General features: G+C 53.7%; 1 protein-coding gene across 6 annotated transcripts in view; it reads right to left on the bottom strand.

Moving 5' to 3' along the window:
• Positions 1–1,101: 1,101 nt before the first annotated feature.
• TASOR2 (transcription activation suppressor family member 2) overlaps positions 1,102–22,027 on the bottom strand; it is a 49,454-nt gene continuing 28,528 nt past the window's right edge. For 3 of the 6 annotated variants that reach the window (XM_063323729.1, XM_063323732.1, XM_063323733.1), the window contains 10 exons: positions 20,745–20,915; positions 14,241–15,165; positions 12,603–13,137; positions 7,412–11,011; positions 6,410–6,538; positions 5,720–5,873; positions 4,994–5,099; positions 2,768–2,949; positions 2,236–2,350; positions 1,102–1,903 (listed from right to left, as the gene is read on the bottom strand). In XM_063323729.1, the coding sequence (XP_063179799.1) occupies positions 1,900–1,903; positions 2,236–2,350; positions 2,768–2,949; positions 4,994–5,099; positions 5,720–5,873; positions 6,410–6,538; positions 7,412–11,011; positions 12,603–13,137; positions 14,241–15,165; positions 20,745–20,915 (5,921 nt within the window). In that variant the 3' untranslated portion in view covers positions 1,102–1,899. Of the gene's footprint in view, positions 1,904–2,231; positions 2,351–2,767; positions 2,950–3,594; positions 4,693–4,993; positions 5,100–5,719; positions 5,874–6,409; positions 6,539–7,411; positions 11,012–12,602; positions 13,138–14,240; positions 15,166–20,744; positions 20,916–22,027 lie in introns of those variants that run through there. The other 3 variants (XR_010069605.1, XM_063323730.1, XM_063323731.1) reach the window with 3 other exon arrangements.

The raw sequence follows: 22,027 nt of genomic DNA, 5'->3' as shown, positions 1-22,027 counted from the left end.
TTGGCAGGGGAGAAGATGCTGCGGCACGAGGCCTGTCACCGTGCCTCTGGGCGCCAGCCTTCTCGCTCCCTGCAGCCACCCCCTACTGCCTGCATCCAGAAATAGCACTTCCTTGAAGCAGCATGAAATAATTCTTGCTCTTACGGCTCCTCTGCAGGGCACTGATCTCTCTCTCTCGCTCTAAGTGATGCTCCTCTTCGGCGTGAGCCCGAGCCATCCCATGGCACAGATTTTGCAGCCTGCAGCAACCCTGCTGTTGGGGGGGCAGGTGTGGAGCGAGGAGCAGGGCTTGTGTTTATACACAGTGAGGCCAAGGGCCAGGAAAAAAAAAAGGAAAAAAAAAAAAAAGAGAGAAAAATGCCTTTGGAACAGCTTTCTCCCAGGCAGGGGCGCTGGTGAAGGCTTCAGCCCTCCCTTCCGCTGTAGCCGTGCTGCTCTTGTGCCGCTGCTGAAGAGGAACCGGGGCTTTGACCACATCTCGTTCATAAACCGGTGCTGGGCTAAGCCTGGCTCCAGCTGCCCCTTTCCTTCCTCCCTCCCTGCGCTTCGGGGCTTTCGGCACTTCCTCTCCCCGGGCCCTGGTTCCAGGAACCACCTTTCCAGTGGAAGCCGCTGGGAGCCGGGTAGTGGCAGAGCGAGGTGCCCAGCTGTGGCCGGGGAAGTTCTCCCTGGCCTCGCGCTTCCTCTCTTGAGCTGCTTCAGTGCTTGGTGGCAACAAGCTGAGCCTTTTCAGAGGCAAGACAGACCTAACGCCTGTGGAAAAACGGGCTCTTGTCACCCCTCGCTGCTGGGACCTGGTTACTCCTCGGTGAAGGAGGAGGGTGTTCATCCTGCAGCCCCGCGTCTCCACGAGCCCACCACCGTTAGAGCCAAGCCATCTTGCTTGCTCTTTCCTTCCCTTGTGGGCTTCAACGTGGAGGGTTAGCGCAGAACAAAGCTGGTTTCTGATCTCTGCGTGAGCTGGGAAAGCTGCTCTCCTCCCCCCTGCCGCCAGGAGAGGCCGGGGGCTGAGCGGGAACCCCACTCCAGAGAGCCAGCGGTGGGCGAGATTTAGTTTTTAGGTTTTATTACTCAAACTCTCTACAAAAGTCATCCAGCACATAATGTTCTTGCATTCTTTTATTAAAAAAAAAAAAAAGAAACGAGGACAACCCTGTCCTCCACATCCATAGGTAGGGGCTCTTACACAGGTCTGAACTGCGGCATTTTGTTGTCGTCCCCCCCCGGCATGTTTGTCAGAGCTACCATAAATAAAGAGCTTTTTTGTTCCTGGCTCCTGTTGTCTGGCTATTTACAAGACTTTCCACGTGCTGCAACGCGCTCGGGTCCCAGCAGTGAACCGGTACCAAGAGGCAACAGGGGCGACTTGGAACGTAGTGTGGAGCGGCGGCCGCGGGCTCGCTGGCACTCGGGCGACGGTGGCCAACACCTGTTAAAAATGTACACCCACCCCCGCGGCTACCGCAGGCGGCCTGTACAGCGTGTACAGCAACAGCCCCGTGGAAAATGCTTTTATCATTGTGGACTCGTACCGTTCCTAACCTTCAAGTAAACGGCTTTTTTTTTTTTTTTTTAAATCTATTGTTCCTGTTTTTTCCAATGTCAGCTGCACTAAGCACTTGAAAAAAACTCCAATAATTTAAAACTGTGTAATGTTAAAATAACCTCCGTCCTATACGCAAGTCGATGGCAGGGAGGAAATCCCCGGGAGGATTTGCATTAGCCATCGTTAAATAATTTCTACATACATACAGAACTAGAGCCAACCTTCCCCTGCGCACGGCTCCTGTGTGCGGCACCGGGAATCCACTGGGATGTCGGGGCTGTCCCGCAGAGGACCGGGATGCCCAAACCGGCGCCGCGGGGCCCGGGGAGGAGCTGTGCTGCGGTTTCGCTTCGTCACCTGCAACAGAGAGACGCGGCGCAGGTTATTGCTCTGCTCCCTTCCTTGCTCTGGGCAGTGCCCATGTCTGGCGGAGCTTCCCCAGGGCAAGCGCCGGAGTGTTTCCCGTTGCCGGCAGTGCCGAGTGTGGCTCTGCCGAGCACGGGCCATCAGGACGGCTTCAGGAGTCGGCCCTGAGCAGATCCTGCAGCCAGTCCCGGGGAAAGGTCCCCGCTCGGCTGCGGGAGCCGCTGGACTCCAGCTCCCCGCCTGCTGCCCCGCAGACAATCCGGGAGCTGCTCCCAGACTTTTTGGGGGAGAAGGGGTCGATCCCAAGCTCCCCCCCTGCTTACCAGTAGCTTCTTCTAAACGGGGAAGCCACTTTCTGCATCGTCCTAAGGAAGGTGTTGACATCAGCCACGAGGATTCCTTTGCTTTCGAGGACCTCCCTGCTGACGCTGGACTTCTCTGCGAAGGAAGGAGGGGAACCGTAATTCAAGGTTGTTCTGAAACCTACAGAAAATATCCCCAAATCCCACTGCAGTTATCCTGTTTTGCAAATGGGAGCAGATGAACGACGCTGAACAGCCTCAGCCCAGCAAGGCCAGAATTAGAGCGTGACGTAAAGCCATCCGCAGGCTCGAAAAATTGCCGGAATTTAGCAGAGCTCCGAAAAAATCTGTTCGTTTTGCCTTTTACTGCACCGACTTGCAACGACTCAGCTCCCACCTTACCCGCACCTCAAATAAGTGATTCTAGGAGAAATGGGAGCAAAATGGGGTGGGTTTTTTTGTACTTCCTCCATCACCTCCCAGGCCGATTTCGGAAGGTGCTCGTGGGGGTTGAGGGCACCAGCACAGGGCAGCGCCCGGAGCCCGTCCTCACCTGTGAGATACACGGCGAACCTGGCGCTGACGCGCTGAACCTGCAGGTTCAACAAGCAGTTGACGGACTGGGATTCGGGGGAGGACCCGGAGTCGCAGGCGTGGTAATGCAGCACCTCGATGAGATCAGCCCCTTGGCACGATTTGAGGATTAAGCGCTTCTTGCGGGCGTTGGCGTCCACCCTGGTGGGAGAGGGCCAAGGTGAAGTGGCGGAGGGGCTTCACCCCTCTCTCCCCTCCCAGGGAAGGAGCAGGTACGATGGGACCTGCCTTCCCCAGGCGTGTTTCTTTCAGCCTCATGGGTGCTTTTGCGCTTGTTACCCTGCACTAAATGGAGACGGCAGGAGCAAGCGTCGCTGTACAGCTCGCACGTGCGGCAAGAAAACAAAATGACCCCTTGCTCCAGGCAGCTCCGACAGACCATGGCTCATGATCCCACCACAGAGTCAAGAGACGCTACACGAGTGCCAGCGATGGAGCATAAGGAAACCACTTGCGGCACAGAATCACAGAATGGTTTGGGTTGGAAGGGACCTTAAAAATCATCCAGTGACACCCCCTGCCCCGGGCAGGGACACCTCCCACCAGCCCAGGGTGCTCCAAGCCCCGTCCAACCTGGCCTTGAACCCCTCCAGGGATGGGGCAGCCACAGCTTCTCTGGGCAACCTGGCCCAGGGGCTCACCCCCCTCACAGCAAAGATTTCTTCCTGACATCTAATAGAAATCTCCCCTCTTCCAGTGTAAAACCCTTCCCCCTCATCCCATGGCTCCCCTCCCTGAGCCAGAGTCCCTCCCCAGCTTTCCTGGAGCCCCTTTAGGGATTGGAAGGGGCTGGAAGGTCTCCCCGGCGCCTTCTCTTCTCCAGGCTGAACCCCCCCAGCTCTCTCAGCCTGTCCCCACAGCAGAGGGGCTCCAGCCCTCCCAGCATCTCCGGGGCCTCCTCTGGCCCCGCTCCAACAGCTCCGTGTCTCTCCTGTGCCGAGGCCCCAGCGCTGGAGGCAGCACTGCAGGGGGGTCTCCCCGCGCAGAGCAGAGGGGGCTGAATCCTCATCCCACAGACTACGATGAAATACCCGACCCCGAGCTTCTGTGACACCTCACCGCTCCCGGACTGAAAACCAGGTCTTCAAACTGATTGCTTTGTGCTATCACCGTGCAGGAGAGGATCTGAGATTTCTCCCCATTTGTAGCTTTTTCTGCTCCGACAGAACACACCGGTTTCCTCTTTATTGGCAGGTCGTTACTAGAAAGCCATCCCTTGTGGCCCGTGGTCTGGCGCTGACAGAGGCAGCCTGCCCCATAAAAACATCCCTCTCTCAGTTCAAACATGATAAAAGCAGGACATTTCAATGGATACTACGCGCTGCCTTACTTCTCTTTTTCCGATTGCATCATTTAAGTACACGTCGTTGCAAACAACCTACAATAAGTAGCAAATAGCAACAGGAGAAGTTCTGCTTTTCCCGGCTGGGTTTGATTTTACGCACGCCCCACGACACCCCGGTTCCTCTCCATGTTACAAACTCAGAGCTCCTCATCACTCCCCCAAATCCCACGCGTGATGAGACGGAAAAAAAGAAACGGCAAAGAGACGGCGGGGGCAGAGAGAGCCCCAGGAAGGTGCCCCGAGCTCCCAGGGCGTGTGTGTGCGGGAGCTGGGGTGAGCTGGTGGGAAGGGAGCGTCTGCAGGGGCAGCTTTCGGAGCGTGCGGCTCCTCAAATGAGGTCTGTGCCGTTCCTCAAGCCCCTTGGCAGGCTGTTAACGCTCAGAGAGGGCGTCGCTGCCAGCGCGATGGGGGAAACCGCCTTATGGAGATACAGCGGGGTGCACGGAGCAGCTGCCAGAGCTCTGCCTCATCCAGGATCACGTGCAAGACACGTTTCAGGCCATCTGATCCTCTCCAGGTCCCATGTCCTGCTGCTCCATCTCATATAGGTACAAAAAAAGAAAAAAAGAATCTATGGCACTTTACTTGCTAGCAAGCAAATGCTGGCCTCTGGCCGTTCCAGCCAGCACACGCTCTCTCGCTGATAAGAGAAGTTCTTATTTGACCAAAAATCTTCAAGTTCATCTTGTAAGAGGCCTAAACCCAACAGAGGCACCTAACTCCCCCCGTGTCCCTGCACTGAGAGTAAAAAGGGACACCAAACTCCACCACGGTGGGTATGTCCTCGCTGCGGTGACGAGGACAGCAGGGACAAGGGAGCCGCCACCGCTGAGCCGTTACCTGACGTCTTCTCTGAGCTTCTTGCTCTCCTTGTAGTGAAGGAGCCACTTCCACCTCCCGCTTCTGTTCAGCTTCTCCAGCACCTTCACCACCTCTTTCAGTTGGCCTGGGGAGACAGCAAGAGCCAAAGGGTAACCAAGGGTGGAATGGGGGGACCTGGGGGTGTCTCTGGCCCAAGCCCTGCTCAAAGTTGGGCCACCTGAGGTTGCCCAGGGCTTTGTCCAGGTGAGGTTTGAATATCTCCAAGGATGGAGACTCACAACCTAGGTTGTGAAACTGGGCTCCTGTCCTGGTGTTTGAACACACTTGCTGTCGATTTTCCCCCCTAATATCTAAAAAAGAGAAGTGCAACTTGTCCCTGTCACCTCTTGCCCCATCCCGGCGCGTCTCCAGGAGCTCTGTGGCTCCGTTTTCTTTGCCCCTTCCCATTAGTGAGCCGAAGACAGCGACAAGGTCTCCCCTTTGCCCTCCCTTCTCCAGGCTGAATGTCCTTGTACAACCCCTCCTCCAGCCCCTGACCATCTCGGTGGCCCCTGCTGTACTTGGATGTTTTGGGGAGCCCTGACCTGGACTTGCTACCCAGATGAGGTCTCAAATGTCAAACAGAGGGAAAGAATTGTCCCCCGCTAAAGCAGGAGCAGAGGACGCCAACGGCAAGTTTTTGGACGGTGTGGGCAAAACAGCGAACAAAGAACGTCTGCGTGTCTGCATTCAAGCGAGACTCACCCAGCGTTACCGTTTCCAACACCTCCTCGTCCGACACCACGAAGCCACCGGCATGAAACAGCTCCTGGTACGTGTGAGCTGTTACATCTTCGGGGCTGTCCACTCCGGCAAACACCACGTTCGGACACTGCTTTAGCTTCAGCAAGCACGGGACCTGCCCAAGGCAGAGATGCTTTAGCACACGCAGCCGAGTTTCAACAGCATTTGCACCTCTCCGCAACTCACCCCGGCTCGCGGAGACCCGGGGAACCCACCCCCTCCTCTTCTGCATCACCCCGACGCTGGTGTCTCCACCGCCCGACCCCAAAGCCGTGGCCAGCAATACAGGGAGCTACAGGCAGGTTCACTGCAACGTTCACTGGAATCCAGGAGCCAAAGCCCGGCTGAGCCGCTCCGTTACAGAAGATAAGCCCAGCCTGACCCCTTTGGGCTGGGCTACTCCAAGCGATGTTATTCGTTGATCAGAAACGGAGACAGAAGAAAAGCAGAGCTGACAGGCTTCATGTTTTTCAAATAACTTGTTTTTAAAGAGCTCTTCATGAAGCACCGTTCTCCCAGTGAACAGCGCGTCTGCGGAGACTGACAATTAAATCTACAGCTATACGTAGCCTAACATTTCAAATCTTTAAAATGGATCCTGATATTCAAAAATGGTGCTGGGTAGAAAAAAAGAACGGACTCGGGCCTTACGTTGTGGATGTGGGAGGAAATGTCCTTGTTCCTGATGACGACAAGCAGCCTGTCGTCGTCCGCTTCGTGTTTCGCTTCGCAGAATCTCGGAGGTTTGATCTCCACGCAACCGTCTTTCTTCAGCAAGGTCTGAAACGGAAATCGTGTTAAGATGGTTTGTACGGAGACTGTCTTCACAACAGCGGTGCCACGCTGCCGGCACACACGTGTCTGGGGACAAGGAGAGGGGACGGAGACAGCGACCCCAACCAGGCACCCTGGTGTCAAGGGCACCCTAACGGTGTCCCTCTGTCAAAGGCACTGCGCGCTCCGGGCTGGGGCTCCATCCAGAGGGAGAAGCAGCAGCCATTTACCTTAGCTGGCAAAAACCTTTTAGAAAACCACCTTGACCATCTCACCACACCGTGCATCGGGCCTCCTTGCTATTTTGGAGCAGCAAATCTTCCCGTGCAATCACCTTCCTGAAGTTTCCAACCCTTTAAGGAGAGCTCAAGCAAAAGCCACCTCGCGGGGGTTGAGTTTGGGCTGCTCCTGCCTGAATTCCGATTGTTTCGGTCCAGGGGGATGTTGCCAAGTGTTAGGACAAGAAGAAATAGCCTCAAGTTGCACCAGGGGAGGATTAGATTGGATATTAAGAACAAATTCACTGAGAGGGTTGTCAAGCCTTGGAACAGGCTGCCCAGGGCAGTGGTGGAGTCACCATCCCTCCAGGTATTTGAAAGACACGTAGACATGGTGCTGAGGGACGTGGTTTAGTGGTGGACTTGGCAGTGCTAGGTTTATGGTTGGACTCGATGATCTTAAGGGTCTTTTCCAACCTAAATAATTCTATGATTTCTAATTTCTGGCGGTGATGAAATGGTAGAGGCAGCTCCTGGCATAAGGGAACTACACGCCACCCATCCTGGGTTCAGCAAGCTTGACCTGCCCCTGCTTCTGCTGCCCTCAGCCCTCACCCCAGGGCCACCCGTCCCCGTCCAAGCCGGCAGGACTGGCTGTTACCTTCACTCTTGCAAAGAAAGGGTCCTTGTCCGTCTCCACCAGGTAGAACATGCCGGCGCGGCCGCAGGCCTCCTTGGCCACGCTGCGCAGGCGAAAATGCAGCGTGCTGCACAGGTCGGCGATCATCTCCTCGAAGGCGGCCATCCTCCCAGGGAGGGACGCGCACGTCCACTCGCTCGTGGCCTCCCCGGGCGCTGGGACCGTCCCTCCGCCCTCGCTCCCCGTGTCAGCCCTGCTCAGCATCACCCTGTGGAACTCAGCGTACTCGTCGAGGATGACGGCGATGTCCCCCCGTGAGTCCTTTAGCTTATTACCGTATTTGAGCTTGTTGAGGTGGAAGGGAGCCGCGTGGCCCTGGCTCGCGGTTCGGGATCTGGCCCTGCTCCTCTCGTGGCAGAGGGTGTCCTGCCATGGGGCAGATGGGTCCCCATGCCGGCCGCTCTGCCGGTGCCAGCCGAGCCCGCTCGGCCACGTGTCGGAGGGCAGGATCGTCACCTGCAAAGGGCTCCTGCTCCGCAGGGAGAATGGGGCGGGAGCTTCTCGCCTAGGCAACGTCTCAGACATCACCTGGGGAGAAAAGTCTTTTGGAAAGATGCTTTTGGAGGTAGAAAAGGGTGGTTTCCTATTCCTTAGGATTTGTTTTAGCTTATAATGGAAACGGAGACACTCCATGTCCAAAGTGTGCTGGGTGATTTCCTCAAAACCCCTCCAAGTCCCCATCAGTGACCTTAACAAATGAGACTGCCCCGCACCGTGGCTGCACCTCTTTGAAGACTGCAAATTTTCCATCCTCTCCTGGCACTTTTTAGTGACCACAAAGTTCCGGTAGTCCTTGGCGATCCCCTGGCTGTCCCTAATATTGACGTATGGTGGAACACGCCTGCTGCTGGCTTCCCCCGGGCCGATCGACCAGCCACGCTCAGCCCGTGAGCCCCCCTCCATGCCCAGGGAGCCCCAGTCCTCACTGCACCCCTCCGTGTGCACCGAGCTCGGAGAGGAGGAGTCGCAGTTAGTCCTTGTGCCTGCAGCATCCACGGATCTCGTGCCGTAGGAACCCGTGGCTGTAAGCAGGGACTGTGAAGTCCCCCCGAAACATTCCTGGTCTGAGTCACCAGAGAAAAACTCAAACAGATCTTCAGAGGTCGAGCCCACACGTCTGTCTCTGCTGGGGAGCTGCTTTGCCCTCGGGAGCAAGTCCGAAATATCCTCAGTGTCACTGAGCTCCAGGCTCTCTCCGCAGATTTCCCTGTGTGCGCATAACGGCAACATCGGGAAGGGGAGAGTGGGGATTTCTCCCTCTCCCACCTCCATGCCGGCATGCTGCAGATCAGCAAACGCATCGGATCCCTCGGCCTCCTGCTTGCTCCGGTTGCACATAAACTGGGGCTCGCACAGAGGCGTGAGCAACTCCCCTGCTGAAAAAGACGCAGGACTGGGAAGAGGGATGCTGCTTCCTCCTTCCGAATCCTCATACAGGATGGGTTCCTTCTCATGGCTCCCTACCACGTCCCCAGGGCTGGCACACCCGGAGCAGGTGCCCGGTGGCAGTTGTCCCATGCAGCAGGACCTTGGGGCACCGTCCGGGGCCAGACTCACGCTGGGGGAGCACGTCTCAGGGTGCAAACTGAGGACCGAGTCTGGCTCGACGCTGTGCAGAGCTGCCTTGTGGCTGTGAGGAGAAGGAGGCGTCGATCTCGGGCTACCTGGCACAAGCGCATCCGCAGGGGAGCTCTCTGCCGGCTCTGCATAGCAGGGACCTGTGTCTTTTTTCACCTCTTCCGCACATCTGGGCTTTAGGGAACCATCCAGGCTCTCGGCAGCCAACTCTGCAGCACCTACTCGCTTGTAGGGCTTCCCATTTTGGCACAGGACTGACCCCAACTCGCTTTGCTCTAACAAGTGGTGGGGGGGGTTTGCGTCTCCGCCACGGGGGAGAGGGTCCTGCTGGGGGGGAGAAGCAGGAGCCGAGTCTGTGTGGACAGGCGGGGACGGGCCATCTGGGAAGCTCTGCTGCTGCCTGGGGTGCTCCTTCACGGCAGACACTCCCTCTCCCACCGAGGAGGAGGGCTCTGATTCCACGAGGTGATGAAGAGAGGTCTCTGGCTCCTGCAGTGCATTAGCCACCATCGCTGGGTTCCTTTTGTCGCTCCCGGGGAACTTATCTGCGCCGAGGAACACATGATCGCTCTCCCCAGCTTCAGAGTCCCCTGCTAAGGCGGTACAGTCGAAGGCAAAGCCCTGGCCATCACCTGCTCCCCAGGACGCGTCCAGCACATCTGCGCGGTTGGCAGGAGGGCTGCTACGCTGTTCTTCCACCAAAACCTTGTTCCCTTCTTGGTTTGATTCACCAGCGCTCAGCGAAGTGAGGTCAACATAAACGTCGCCTCCGCACCTTTGGGAAAGGCAGCTGCTCCCTCTCAGGCCACTCTGCGATGGAGACTGGATGCTTGCCATGGCCTCCTGGTCCTCTGGAACAGCCCCTGGATCTGTTGCTCCATCAAGAGATGTCACGCAGGCAGAGCTGGAGTCAGGGGACAAGGCTAGTGACAGTCCCTGGCCACATGGTGACTCGAGGCCAGCTGTGCCGGCAGCTTTGCTCCCAGCAGGCGCCCACCTTTCTGCAGAGGGCGAGCGATCCTTGTCTTTCTGCTCCAAGGCGTCTCGGAGCGTCTCTCCAGCAGGTCCCAAGTTGCCTGTAATGCTGCCTGGCTGTGCCCCACACACCAGCCTCGGATCAGATGGTAACGGCAGCATCAACCCGCTGTCACAGGGCGACCCCATATGAGCTGGACTGGCTGCGTGCGCCAGACCAACACCATTTGTCTCTGCGTCTGGGGTGGCCAAAGCCTCCCAGGGCTCTTGCAGCGTGTCCAGGCTTGGCACCATCTCACCAGGGAGCCCCTCAGGGCCAGTCTCAGTCCCAGTCCCATCTGACAGCACTGGGGTTGATCTGCCTGGGCAGGGGGACACTAAAGCAGCAGGGCTGGGCACAGAGCCCTCTCCAGGAATGTCAAAGTCCTTCAGACATGCCGAATTCACTGGCTTCTGCTCGCTGTGTTCATGCTCCACATCAGCATCACCGCTTTCGGAAAACGCTGAATCAACAGGCCCCAGGACTGTGCTTTCATATTCAGGGTCCTCTTTCTCTTTTTTTCCCTCCTCCACCTCTTCCTCCTCTTCTTCTGGATGTTCAAAGGGGTCTTGTGATTCCTTCCCTTCCCCACTGGCTCCATCAGGCTTTGCACTTCTGGGATGTGCTTCTAAGGGCATGGAATCACAGGCACGTTGCAGTCCATTGCTGGTGGCCCAGCTGCCGTCCTCACCCTCCGTACAGCGCCCACCGTCTCCCATGCTCTCCCTGTCCTTGGGAGGGCTGGGGCCACCTCCTGACCCTGGTGCCCACCCCCTCTTCTCCTGCTGCTCTCCACGTCCACGCAGCGCACTCGGTGCATCACTCCAGAGAGCTGTACTGGAATTCAGGGCTTGGTTGCAGAGGTTTTCCTTGCTTAGTGCAGCTGGGGGCCTGCCAGCATCACCAAGCTCATCGGAAGGGCTGGGGGCGATCGTAGCGTCCGACAGTCCTTCCTTGGGCGGCTCCTCCTGAAACAAGACAATTCAGAGTTTAATCTTCAAGAGAGGCAAACGCAGGAGCTGAGACACCCGTGCAGGAGGACACGGATATTTTAAACCCTCCAACTTTGTGAGTACAACCATCCCAACAGCAACCGGGGAGATTAGTTTGAGTTTGTCTCTAAAATAAGCCCAGGTTGAATCCCTACCCTGGGTGAGCCGCTGCCATCCCCACTGCAGCCGGCAAGCAGAGTCCCACAGACAGCCAGGGAAAGGTTTTGAAACTTTCTACCTTCTTTACACCATGAAATGGCTTAAAAATAGGCCAACCTGTGTAGGGGCCACCAGCCAGTGCCCAGAAGTAATGTATGCAGCAGCATCCTCTTATTTCTACTGAGTTTATCTGTCCGAGCAAGCTATATGGACACTACGGACAGTGATCCCACATTTCCTCCCAAAACACTTCTGCCTGCTCCGCTGCACTAAACCCAGGTGGTAAAAAACACTGGGATATTTTTACCTTCACGCGAAACAGATGCAGCTCTACTGCAGCTGCCTGTTTATTCAGAGCGGCAGTTTTAAAGGAATTATTTTAGTTCAAGAATTCAGGCTTGAAAAATATCAGCCGATAGCCATGTTTTATATTTACCCGAGTACCTCCACTCCTGACCATCTGCAGACCATAGAAACTGTAAAAAATAATTTAAAAAAACCCTACCCGGAATGGAATATTCACTAACTTCAGCAGAGGGGCAAGGGAAATGCTGCGAAGCACTGCACTGCCATCCGTGTGTGGGGAAACCTCTCCAAGCCAGCAAACCTCAGCCCTCCCAAACCAGCAGAGGAAAGGCTGCGCCGTGTCCCCGTCCGGGCTACTGCGACCACGGGCAGGCAAATGTGGTCCACAGGAGGCTTTTGAGGCCGGGTGTCTGGGGTGTTTGCGCTTCCTCTCCTCCCTCAGTTACGTGTAGGTCTGAGACCTCGTCCAAGCTCACGCAGCTCACAGCTGAAACCAGGAACAGACGCCGAGCTCCACACTTTAATTGCTCTAGTTCTTTGGGATTCCTCCCCCTTGGAGAGCATCCATGTTGAGGCCCTGCTCCCTTGGACAGGGATAGATATGGCTCACGCCAGAGCCCAGGGATGCCAGCTCAGTCCAGGAGGTTATCCCAACCTGGACTGAGGCCTGAAAGGTTCTTCTTTATGGTGACGCTGAGCACGTCTGAGCATTGGAACAGGCTGCCCAGAGAAGTGGTGGAATCATCATCCCTGGAGGTATTTAAAAGACAGGCAGACGTAGTGCTTTGCAATACGGTTTAGTGATGGCTTTTGTCAGTGTTAGGCTGATGGTTGGACTTGATAATCTGAAAGGTCCCTTCCAATCTAGACAATTCTATGATTCTATGATTCTATGCCTGCATGGCAGTCGCTTGGGGCAGCTGAATGCTGGGGGACATTTCTCTGTCCTGCTTTGGGGACCCCCACTAACTGGCTCTAAGAGAGCTCTATGAGTTGCCACAAGCTCATCTGCTCCACTCCTCTCAGAAGACCCTGCTCCTAATAAGCACAAAATGCATTGTGTGCCCTATAGATTCGCATCACCCAAACCCCAAGTTCTTACCGCAGTGATGGTCGAGACGTCATGCCCACGCTCCTCAGGAACGACTGCCAGCTGCCTGTCTTTCACAGCCAAGCTCTCATCAGCACATTCAGTGAGGGAACGGCTCTCTGGAGAGCTTGTGGAAGAAGGCTCCTCCTCCCCACACGACAGCTCTCCTGAAGAAGACGATACCATACTATCGACAACACCAGGCGTCCCATCAGCGTCAGTCTGAGAGTCTGCAGAGCTCTCCTCTGGGCGGAAACGTCCCTGGCAACCTGTGCTGCGATCCAGAGAGCTGCTGGGAGTCTGGTCAGGGTCTGACCGAGAGTCCGCAGGGCACGTCTCCAACCCAAAACAGTCCTCACCATCATCACTCAGCTCAAGAAAGTCCCCAGTGCTGTTTAATGAGACGTACTTCTTGGGGTTGCTGTGCTCCACCACCTTCCTTGTGCTACTCAGGAGTTTGCTGGGTTTGCTGTAGAAGAGAGCCACCCACATATGAAGTATCAGCTTCATCTCTTCCACATCGTCGGGCAGATCCGGGTCCCAGGGCCTGGAAGGAAAAGCAGACACAGCCTGAAACATCTTCATCCTCCCTCTGGTCGACCAGCACAAGGTAACTCATCTCCTGCTTCATCACGGTGCTAAGTCCCAGTGCAGGGGGGTTGCAAATGCCCCGCTGCAACCACAGATTGCTCAATGCCGTTTCCAGCTGGATGAAAAAAGGGGAAACTCATGGCTGCAAAGGAGGCCTTGTGTTCATGGCTCTAGGTACCAATTCTAGCTGCAGAGACACGGGAATCATAGAACGGTTTGGATTAGGAGGGACTTCTAAACACCACCTAGTCCAACCTCCCTGCCACGGGGGAAGATGCCAGGGACATCTTCCACTAGAACAGATTGCTGAAAGCCCCGTCCAATCTGACCTTGATCACTTCCAACGATGGGGCATCCACAACTTCTCTGGGCAACCTGGGCCAGTGTCACCGCCCTTGGCATAAAACATTTCTTCCTTATGCCCAAACCAAACCTACCCTCTCTCAGGTTAAAACCATTGCCCCTTGTCCCGTCACTACGTGCCCTGGTAAAAAGTCTTTCTGTCTTTCCTATAAGCCCCCTTTATTTACATATCGAAAGGCCACAATAAGGTCTCCCTGGAGCCTTCTCTTCTCCAGGCTGAACCCCCCCAGCTCTCTCAGCCTGTCCCCACAGCAGAGGGGCTCCAGCCCTCCCAGCATCTCCGGGGCCTCCTCTGGCCCCGCTCCAACAGCTCCGTGTCTCTCCTGTGCTGAGGACTCCAAAACTGGATGCAGTACTCCAGGTAGGTTCTCACCAGAGCAGAGAAGAGGGGCAGAATCACCTCCCTTGCCCTGCTGGCCTTCTTTTGATGGATGCTACCCAGGATACGACGGGCGTTCTGGGCTGCCAGCGCACATTGCCGGCTTATCCAATTTTTCACCCACCAGGATTCCCAAGTCCTTCTCCCCAGGGAAGACACACCAGCTTTAACACAGCAAAACTGGGCATCTGAGCATGGGGAAAAGGGCACTTATCAGGCAAAGCAAAGCAAAGAAAGAGCAAAGAAAGCCCCTTCCAAACACGCACCAGACATCCAACAGGAGATGTCCCCTGCAGGCACCTTCCAGACTGACTTACCCATGTAGGGCGCGGATGACAGTTTTCTCCAGGGCATCATTGGTGTACCTGCTGTCCAAATTGAAGAGATACTCTGCCTCCCAACGGCACGTCACCTTCACGGACTCGCCGCAGATGTTCACTGTGTGGGACTTGGCAAAGTTCTCCTTCAGCCTGGGGGACAGCAGGCTGCTCCTGTGCCTCGTCGCCACGGCCTCGAAGGGTTGCTGTGGATGGGTGCTGTTGTGCTGGTGGCGGAAAGGCAGGACTTTCCCAACCAGGGGTCCTGCTCGGGCGTTCCGCGTCCCATTTCTGGAGGGTACCGGTCCAGGGTAAGGGCCACCTCTGGGATACATGTGTTTCTTTGAGTGCTCAGGCATCTGCGAGGCGTACGAGTGCTCGGCAGAGATGGAGTGCTTGTTCACCTCGACAGCTTCTTGAGTCTCTCTTGGAGGCAACACTTGGGGTTTTGCAGGGCTGGGGCTCGCACTGTTCTTCTTGCTGAAAATCCCAGGGCTTTTCTCCCTGGGAATAGAGGCCAAGTCATTTAAGTCTATTTTTTCAGCAAGAGGAAGCTTCTCGTTCGGTAATGCTTTGCTAGGAGAGGTGGATCCTTTTGCAAGCTTGTCTACCCTGTGGTATTCGTGATCGGAAGCAACACGCAAGGATTTGTGCTTGCGATGACTCTGCTGCTCCTTTGCAGAGTCGCTGGAGGGGCTGCAGGACACAGTGATCATCCCATTGTCCCCGGGGATAAGCAAAGGAATACAAGAACCCAGAGCCAGATCAGCCAGCAAGTTCAAGGCGTGGGACTCGTAGTCATTCCCCTTCAGACCAAAACCAAGATCAGCAACTCCGCCTGGGTAAATCTCACTCGTTGGGCTATCCGCGCTGTGGCACTGGGAAGAAACTTCGCTCGGGAGGACAGAGAGTGGCTCCTTCCACTCTGCGTAAGAAAAAACAAAGTCAGAGAACAAATGAAAGCCACAGAGCTCTGCCTCGAGAAGGGGTTCAAAGCAGGCTCTCAGTTTGGCAGGAAAAAAGTGTCTCTCCATCCTAGTTTTGGCTGGGAGAGTTAATTTTCTCCCTAGTAGCTGCTATAGTGCTGTGTTTTGGATTTAGTACGAGAATAATGTTGATAACACACCGCTGGTTTAGTTGTCGCTAAGTAATGCTTATACTAAGTCAAGAACTTTTCAGGTTCCCCTGCTCGGCCAGTGAGGAGGGGGGAGGCTGGGAGGGAGCACAGCCACGACAGTTGACCCAAACTGGCCAAGGGGTTATTCCATACCGTATGATGTCTTAACTCAGCATCTAAACCAGGGTTGTCGGCAACTGCTGCTTGGGAACAAGCTGGGCATCAGTCAGCGCGTGGTGAGCAACTGCATTATGCATCACTTGTTTTGTATATTCTTTTATCATTATTATTGTTATTATTTTCCCTTCCGTTACGGTCCTATTAAACTGTTTTTATCTCAACCCGCGAATTTTACTTTTTTTTCCCCCCCGATTGCCCCCGAGCGAGGGAGCGGCTGTGCGGTGTTTGACTCTCTGCTGGGTAAACCACAACAGCCCTTTTTGGTGCCCAACACGGGGCTCAAAGGGTTGATATAATGACAGATCTGACCAGAGCATGCTAAAACAAATTTATTATAAGTATTCATTATACCGGTTTAATAGTTGCTGGTCAGAATGCTGATTTATTTGCTCTCAGAGTTGTTGTGCTCGTTATCCGAGCTGTGTTGCTGTGGTGGTTTAAGCCCAGTTGGCAGCTAGAACCACGCGGCCACTCGCTCACTCCCCTGAGTTGTGATGGGGGGCAGAATCAGAAGAGCACAAGCGAGGAAAAACTCCTGGGTTGAGATAAAGACAGTTTAATAGGTAAAGCAAAAGCCGCGCACACAAGCAAAGCTGAACAAGGAATTCATTCAGTGCTTCCCATCGGCAGGCCGGTGTTCAGCCATCCCCAGCAAAGCAGGGCTCCATCACGGATAACAGTTACGCGGGAAGACAAACACCACAACTCCGAATGTCCCCCCCTTCCTTCTTTTTTCCCCAGCTTTATATAGTGAGCATGACATCATATGGCATGGAATATTCCTTTGGTCAGGTGGGGTCAGCTGTCCTGGCTGTGTCTTCTCCCAGCTTCTAGTGACCACCCCAAGTCCACTCACAGGTGGGTTGGCGTGAGGAGCAGAAAAGGCCTTGATTACTTAGGAACAGTCCAAAACCCCAGTGTGCTATCCCACTACTGCCATCCCAAATCCAAACCACGGCATTACACCAGCTGCTAGCAAAAAAATTTAACTCCACCCCAGCTGAAACCATGACGGTTGTGCAACACCTTACTTGCTCCCTGTTGTGCTGATTATCAGCTCTGGATGGAGGTTATCATTCAGCTGCACTGCGTCACACTGATCGGGAGATTAATCTGGTATTTGTGCTCAGCATCGCCATCATCTCCGTACTCCCGGAGCCATCTAGCGGAAACTATTAATAATTACATTCTTTACCTTTTCTCGGAGAACCAGTCTATGGGGGAGAAGGGCGATGCACCTTCCCCTTCTCCTTCAGACAAGTTACAACAGCTCTTGAGAATTTTCAATATCCTTGGGATGTTCAAACCAGCATGTCTCCTGCATGTGTCTCAGATCTTTTCTTCGGGTTAAACAACTATTTAAGAACATCACAGGTCCAGAGGAGGGCCATGAAAATGATCAGAGGGCTGGAGCCCCTCTCCTAGGAGGACAGGCTGAGAGAGTTGGGGGTGTTCAGCCTGGAGAAGAGAAGGCTCCAGGGAGACCTTAGAGCAGCCTTATGGTACCTAAAGGGGACCTATATGAGAGATGGGAAGGGACTCTTGATCAGGGAGTGGAGTGATAGGACAAGGGGTAACCGTTTCAAACTGAAAGAGGGGAGATTTAGATGAGATATTAGGAAGAAATTCTTGGCTGTGAGGGTGCTGAAACCCTGGCCCAGGTTGCCCAGAGAAGTTGTGGATGCCTATTCCCTGGAGGTGTTCAAGGCCAGGTTGGATGGGGCTTTGAACAAGCTGGTCTAGTGGGAGGTGTCCCTGTGCAGGGCAGGGGGTGGAACTGGATGGTCTTTAAGGTCCCTTCCAACCCGAACCATTCTATGATCACCCAGAGATCTACCTTGAGGCTGGACAGTCATAGGCAGCACAGCACATGGGAGAACACAGGCAGGTATCTAGAGAACATCTCACCTCCAATAGTCTGAAACTTCAATCCCAAACAACTATGGGACCCTGATAAAGTAATACGACGTTTGGAAAAAAACCCAAACGTGCTGTGGCTATTCCAAAGCGGCTAAACCTACTGCACTGTGCTGGACCCTGGCCAGTACCTACCAAACGCTGCTCGAGATTAGGCAGCACCCTCAGGGAGAAGAGAGGGAAAACAACCCCACAGGCACTGCGGCTACTCCAACCCCCGTGACAGGCACTGCAGCTGAACCCAAGAATCAACCCGTCCCAGTATCAGTCACCCCTACACACAAGAAGAAAGGGACAGGAAAGGCAGCCTGTTTAGTAAAGGATGACAAAGCAGGGTCATCATGAGAACAGGAGGAAGAGGCAGAACCACCCTCAGCTGCAAGACACGGGGAAAGATTTCAGCCTTCCTCCAGGTGAGCACGTTATCACCTAGCTGCTCCGATGCTGGGATAACGGGGTCAGTACCTTGGAATTAGAGCACTATCCCGGGCCTCGAAAAGCGAGTCTTGTGATGACACGGCACCCCGGAAAGGACTGAGGTAGACAATGGGACTCATTTCCAAAAGAACCTCGTAGACACCTGGGCTAAAGAGCACAGCCCTGAGTGGGTATATCACATCCCCCACCATGCACCAGCCGCCAGGAAAATCGAATGATAAAATGGACTGTTAAAGACTACACTGAGAGCAACGGGTGGTGGGACCTTCACACATTGGGATACGCATTTTGCAAAAGCCACCTGGTTAATTAACACTGGAGGATCTACCAATCCAGCTGGCTCTGCCCAGTCGAAACTTCCACATGCTGTAGAAGCCCCCACACAAAGACTATGTCAGGGAAGACAGTCTGGGTTAGTCCTGCCTCCGGCAAAGCCAACTCCATCCATGAGATTGCTTTTTGCTCAAGGACCTGGGTGCAGCTGGTGAGTGACGCGGAAGGATGGGGAATTCCGATGCGTAACTCAAGGAGATTTGACTTTAGGTGAGAATGGCCAATAAATTAAATTGCATGATGTTAATTGCTGAATAACCCTGCCACTGCATGTCATCACTGCTACATTTGCTACACACCGTATCAATGGTATCACCCAAACCAATGACAGATGAACTTTGATGAAACTGAGCAAAGCACAGCGGTGATGGAACTAGAACTGGCTTCAGCAACTGGTGCCCACCACCTTCCTGGAGATCAACAGCGTGGTCTACGGGCACGTGCTGCACCAGATACACGATCTGCAAGCTTCAGGTGCAGCACACAACAATCCAACACCATCTCTCCTGCCCTGAAAGACTGTTATGACAGATGGAGCCCAAAGTCATGGATTAAAGGAAGGCAACAGACATTTTAGAGGAATGGCCCATAGACTAAGGGAATGGTATCTCTGTGTGTGTGTATTTTATATATATAACAAAAATATAAAAGACAGGAAAAGTGGTGGTGATTAACTGGAAAACGTAGGATTGGGGGATGACGTAGATGGTATAGAATAAGGGGCAGGTAAATGTCCGGCTTTCAGCTGGGATAGAATTAATTTTCACAAGAAGCTGGGAGGGGGCACAGCCAGGGCAGCTGATCTAAACTAGCCAAAGAGATATTTGGGGGTGCTGGCAAATCGGGGGCAAAGACTGCTGCTCAGGAAGGGGCTGTGCATCGGGTTCTGGGTGGTGAGCAACTGCACTGTGTATCACTCGCTTTGTATATTATTTTATCAACATTATTGTTATTCTTTTTCTTTTCCTTTGCTGTTTTATTAAACTGTCTTTATCCCAACCCATGAGTTTCACCTCTTTCTTCTGATCCTCCTCCCCATCCTACTGGGGGGAGGGAGGAGAGGAGTGAGTGAGCGGCTGCACGGTACTTAGTTAATGGCTGGGGCTAAACCACAACACACAGTTAAAAAAATAAAAACCCCTAAAACACAGAGAAAACCCACCCTGTCCTAATGCTTCTCACTACACACCCTCTCAAGAGCCCACGCAGAAACGTGGGGGCTCCCAAAGGCAGCCAGAGCATAGCAAGTAAGTGCTGATTTAGTTTTTAAGTGTTAAAAATGCCCCTCACCATGGCTCAAGGCCCATATTCTTAAGAACAGTATGAGTCATTACACAAGGTTAATGCCTTCTACTGAAAACCAGCACAAAAATCTCCCTTCAAGTAAAGCCTTATAAATCACATCTGTGCTGAAGTCCTACGTGTTTCATTTAACGTCCTTGAGAACCGCATAGTAAGACACGTAAATTGTGTATTTCTTACGGCTAAACACTTTTCTTTTGCATTTTTGGCAGATCCTGGCATTCAGCAGCACCCATCTGACATCCTGCCCCTGCGAGAGCACTGGCCAGATCCACTCCGGGAACCCCCACGTGACAGGGGCAACAAGGGGCGGCGTTCGATACACAAACGCTGATGGAAGTGCCACGTTTCAGGAACACGTGGCAGTAAAAGACCAAGAAGAATGGATAAACTGAGCCGAGGTGGCTAAACCAGTCTTCAAAGCCTCCACCTCCCCCAGAAAGAGGGAAAAGAAAGACCAGAGACAGATCTGAAAAAGGATATCAAAGCACGAGAGTGTGAAAACATGGCAAATTAACAGAAAATTACTCTCTTGTTCCACCATTTATTTTGGCACCGAAATAGTGGTTCTCAGTTTAACGCAAGACTCCCAGCCAGCACCTGCAGACGCTACACTCAGGGCTGCCTCTTAAATCCGCCGCAGGCTGTCTGCGAAGGCTGCAAGAATTCGACTCTTTTTAAAATGACCTGATTTACAACATAATGGTCTAAAAATCTAGGCAGACCCTGGCTACGAGCAGAGGTTACAGTGCTCTGCCCACGAGCTGCCTCAGTGCAGTTTCAGAGCTCAGCAGTTAAAAAAAAAAAAAAAAAAAAAAAAAAAAAATCAGGCTTTTTAAACTATCCCAGCAGTTTGCCAAGGACGCGAACTGAGGGCTTAGGAAAGGACGCAGAAGAGAACCTGTGTGGTTCGTACATCCTGTAACTGTGATATTCACGGTCGCCTTCGTGTTTTACGCTACTGTGCGTAACTGTATGCCTGCAGGCTGTGGGGCAGCAGCACTTAGACCCCAATCCAGACCCTCTAAATGCTGTAAGGCCCTTTGGCTTCTGCTAAACATGCTGTTGCTATCACCTGGTCATGACCTGACCGTGATGTTTGATGGCTCGGCTTTTAAAGGAAAGATTTCCACAGGGAACAGCACTCTCACCACTTTCTGCTGGCTTTTTGGCTTGAGGGTTTGATGGGCTATTAGCCACACTTTTTAGCATCTTACTTTTCACTGGCTTCGTGACGGTCTCAGCAACAGGAACCTTTTTCATGTCTGGGTTCTTCAGCGTCTTTGCTCTCTTTGCTTCCAAGCCGGCATCGTCGGGAGCTGAGGTTTCCTTCTGAACAGATTCAGACTGTGTTTTGTGCACAAATTCCGCAGACAGGACCTCCGCACCTGGGACAGGGAAGAGGGAGTGCATTTCTTTTGGTTTGAGACATATTCGGATTAAAAAGGAGCAACTGCAGAATAGCCAGTTAAGGAACATGGAAGGACTGCTTTAGAAGTGATTGGCAGCAGCAGAGTAGTCTCCAATGACTTGATTTATGCAGCTGGTCTTATAAACGGGTTTGCTACTGATGTGAGCAATCAGTAAGCAGTTATTAAAAATTAAGCATCACTTCTTAAGCTCATTAAAAGCCTGCTTTCATGACCTAGAATAGGTGTTCTCCAGGGATAAGTCACTAATTCCTACCTGGCACACTTGCACCCTGAGGGTGTTTATTTACCTCTTCAAGAAGCACCCAAGAACCTCTCCCAGATCCATCAGCAATGCCACCCAGGCCTGAGGCTACGTGCCCCGGGACAGAGCTTGATGGACGACGACTCAGAGCTGACTTCAGCCCACAGCCGGCAGATGCTGTGCCACCCTCTGTGCTACCCTCTGTGCTGCCCATTTCCAGTCACTGCTGCTACCTGTGATGTGTGCGAACACCAGGGGAGGTCACCGAGCATGACACTGCCTTCGCAGGCAGGTGGATTCTTTGGATGTTTTCAACCACGTTTTGTCACCAAGGTTGGGATTCATCTCAACCCACTTTGAGGGTCTCTACAAATCAGGTGGCGGATTAGGCTGGCTCAAAAGGACAGGCTTAGTCTATCCTCCGCAGTGAGACAGGAGCCTTCAGAGGACAGTTTATGCCATCGAGACACCACACATGAGCGGCTGGGGCTAGATACCAGCTCTCAGCAGAGTAAATTGGGTGTGATCAATCTCATGCTTCCCATTTCTTCAAGGTCACAACAAGAAAGTTGACTCAGTGTGACCACGTAGAGTGGCTGGTTATCTAGGCAGCCTGTAGTGACCATGGCTTGGGCAACTGCTCCTTGCCTGACCCATCAACAGCCCGTGGACAAGGGGTGCAATAACCATGACCTGGCTGATGTCCACGTGCACAGCCGCCCGTAAGCAAAGGTAGGCAACAGCATGGCCCACTGCACGGGGTTTCAGGCACCTTCACTGAAATTCCCTGTCATAGCCCTGGGCTCCTTCCCAGGCTGAAGGACAG

The sequence above is a fragment of the Chroicocephalus ridibundus genome, chromosome 1 (assembly GCF_963924245.1).
Source record: "Chroicocephalus ridibundus chromosome 1, bChrRid1.1, whole genome shotgun sequence".
Lineage (NCBI taxonomy): Eukaryota > Metazoa > Chordata > Aves > Charadriiformes > Laridae > Chroicocephalus > Chroicocephalus ridibundus.
Note: the sequence above shows the minus strand (reverse complement) of the source record. Positions and strands in the feature narration are given on the sequence as shown.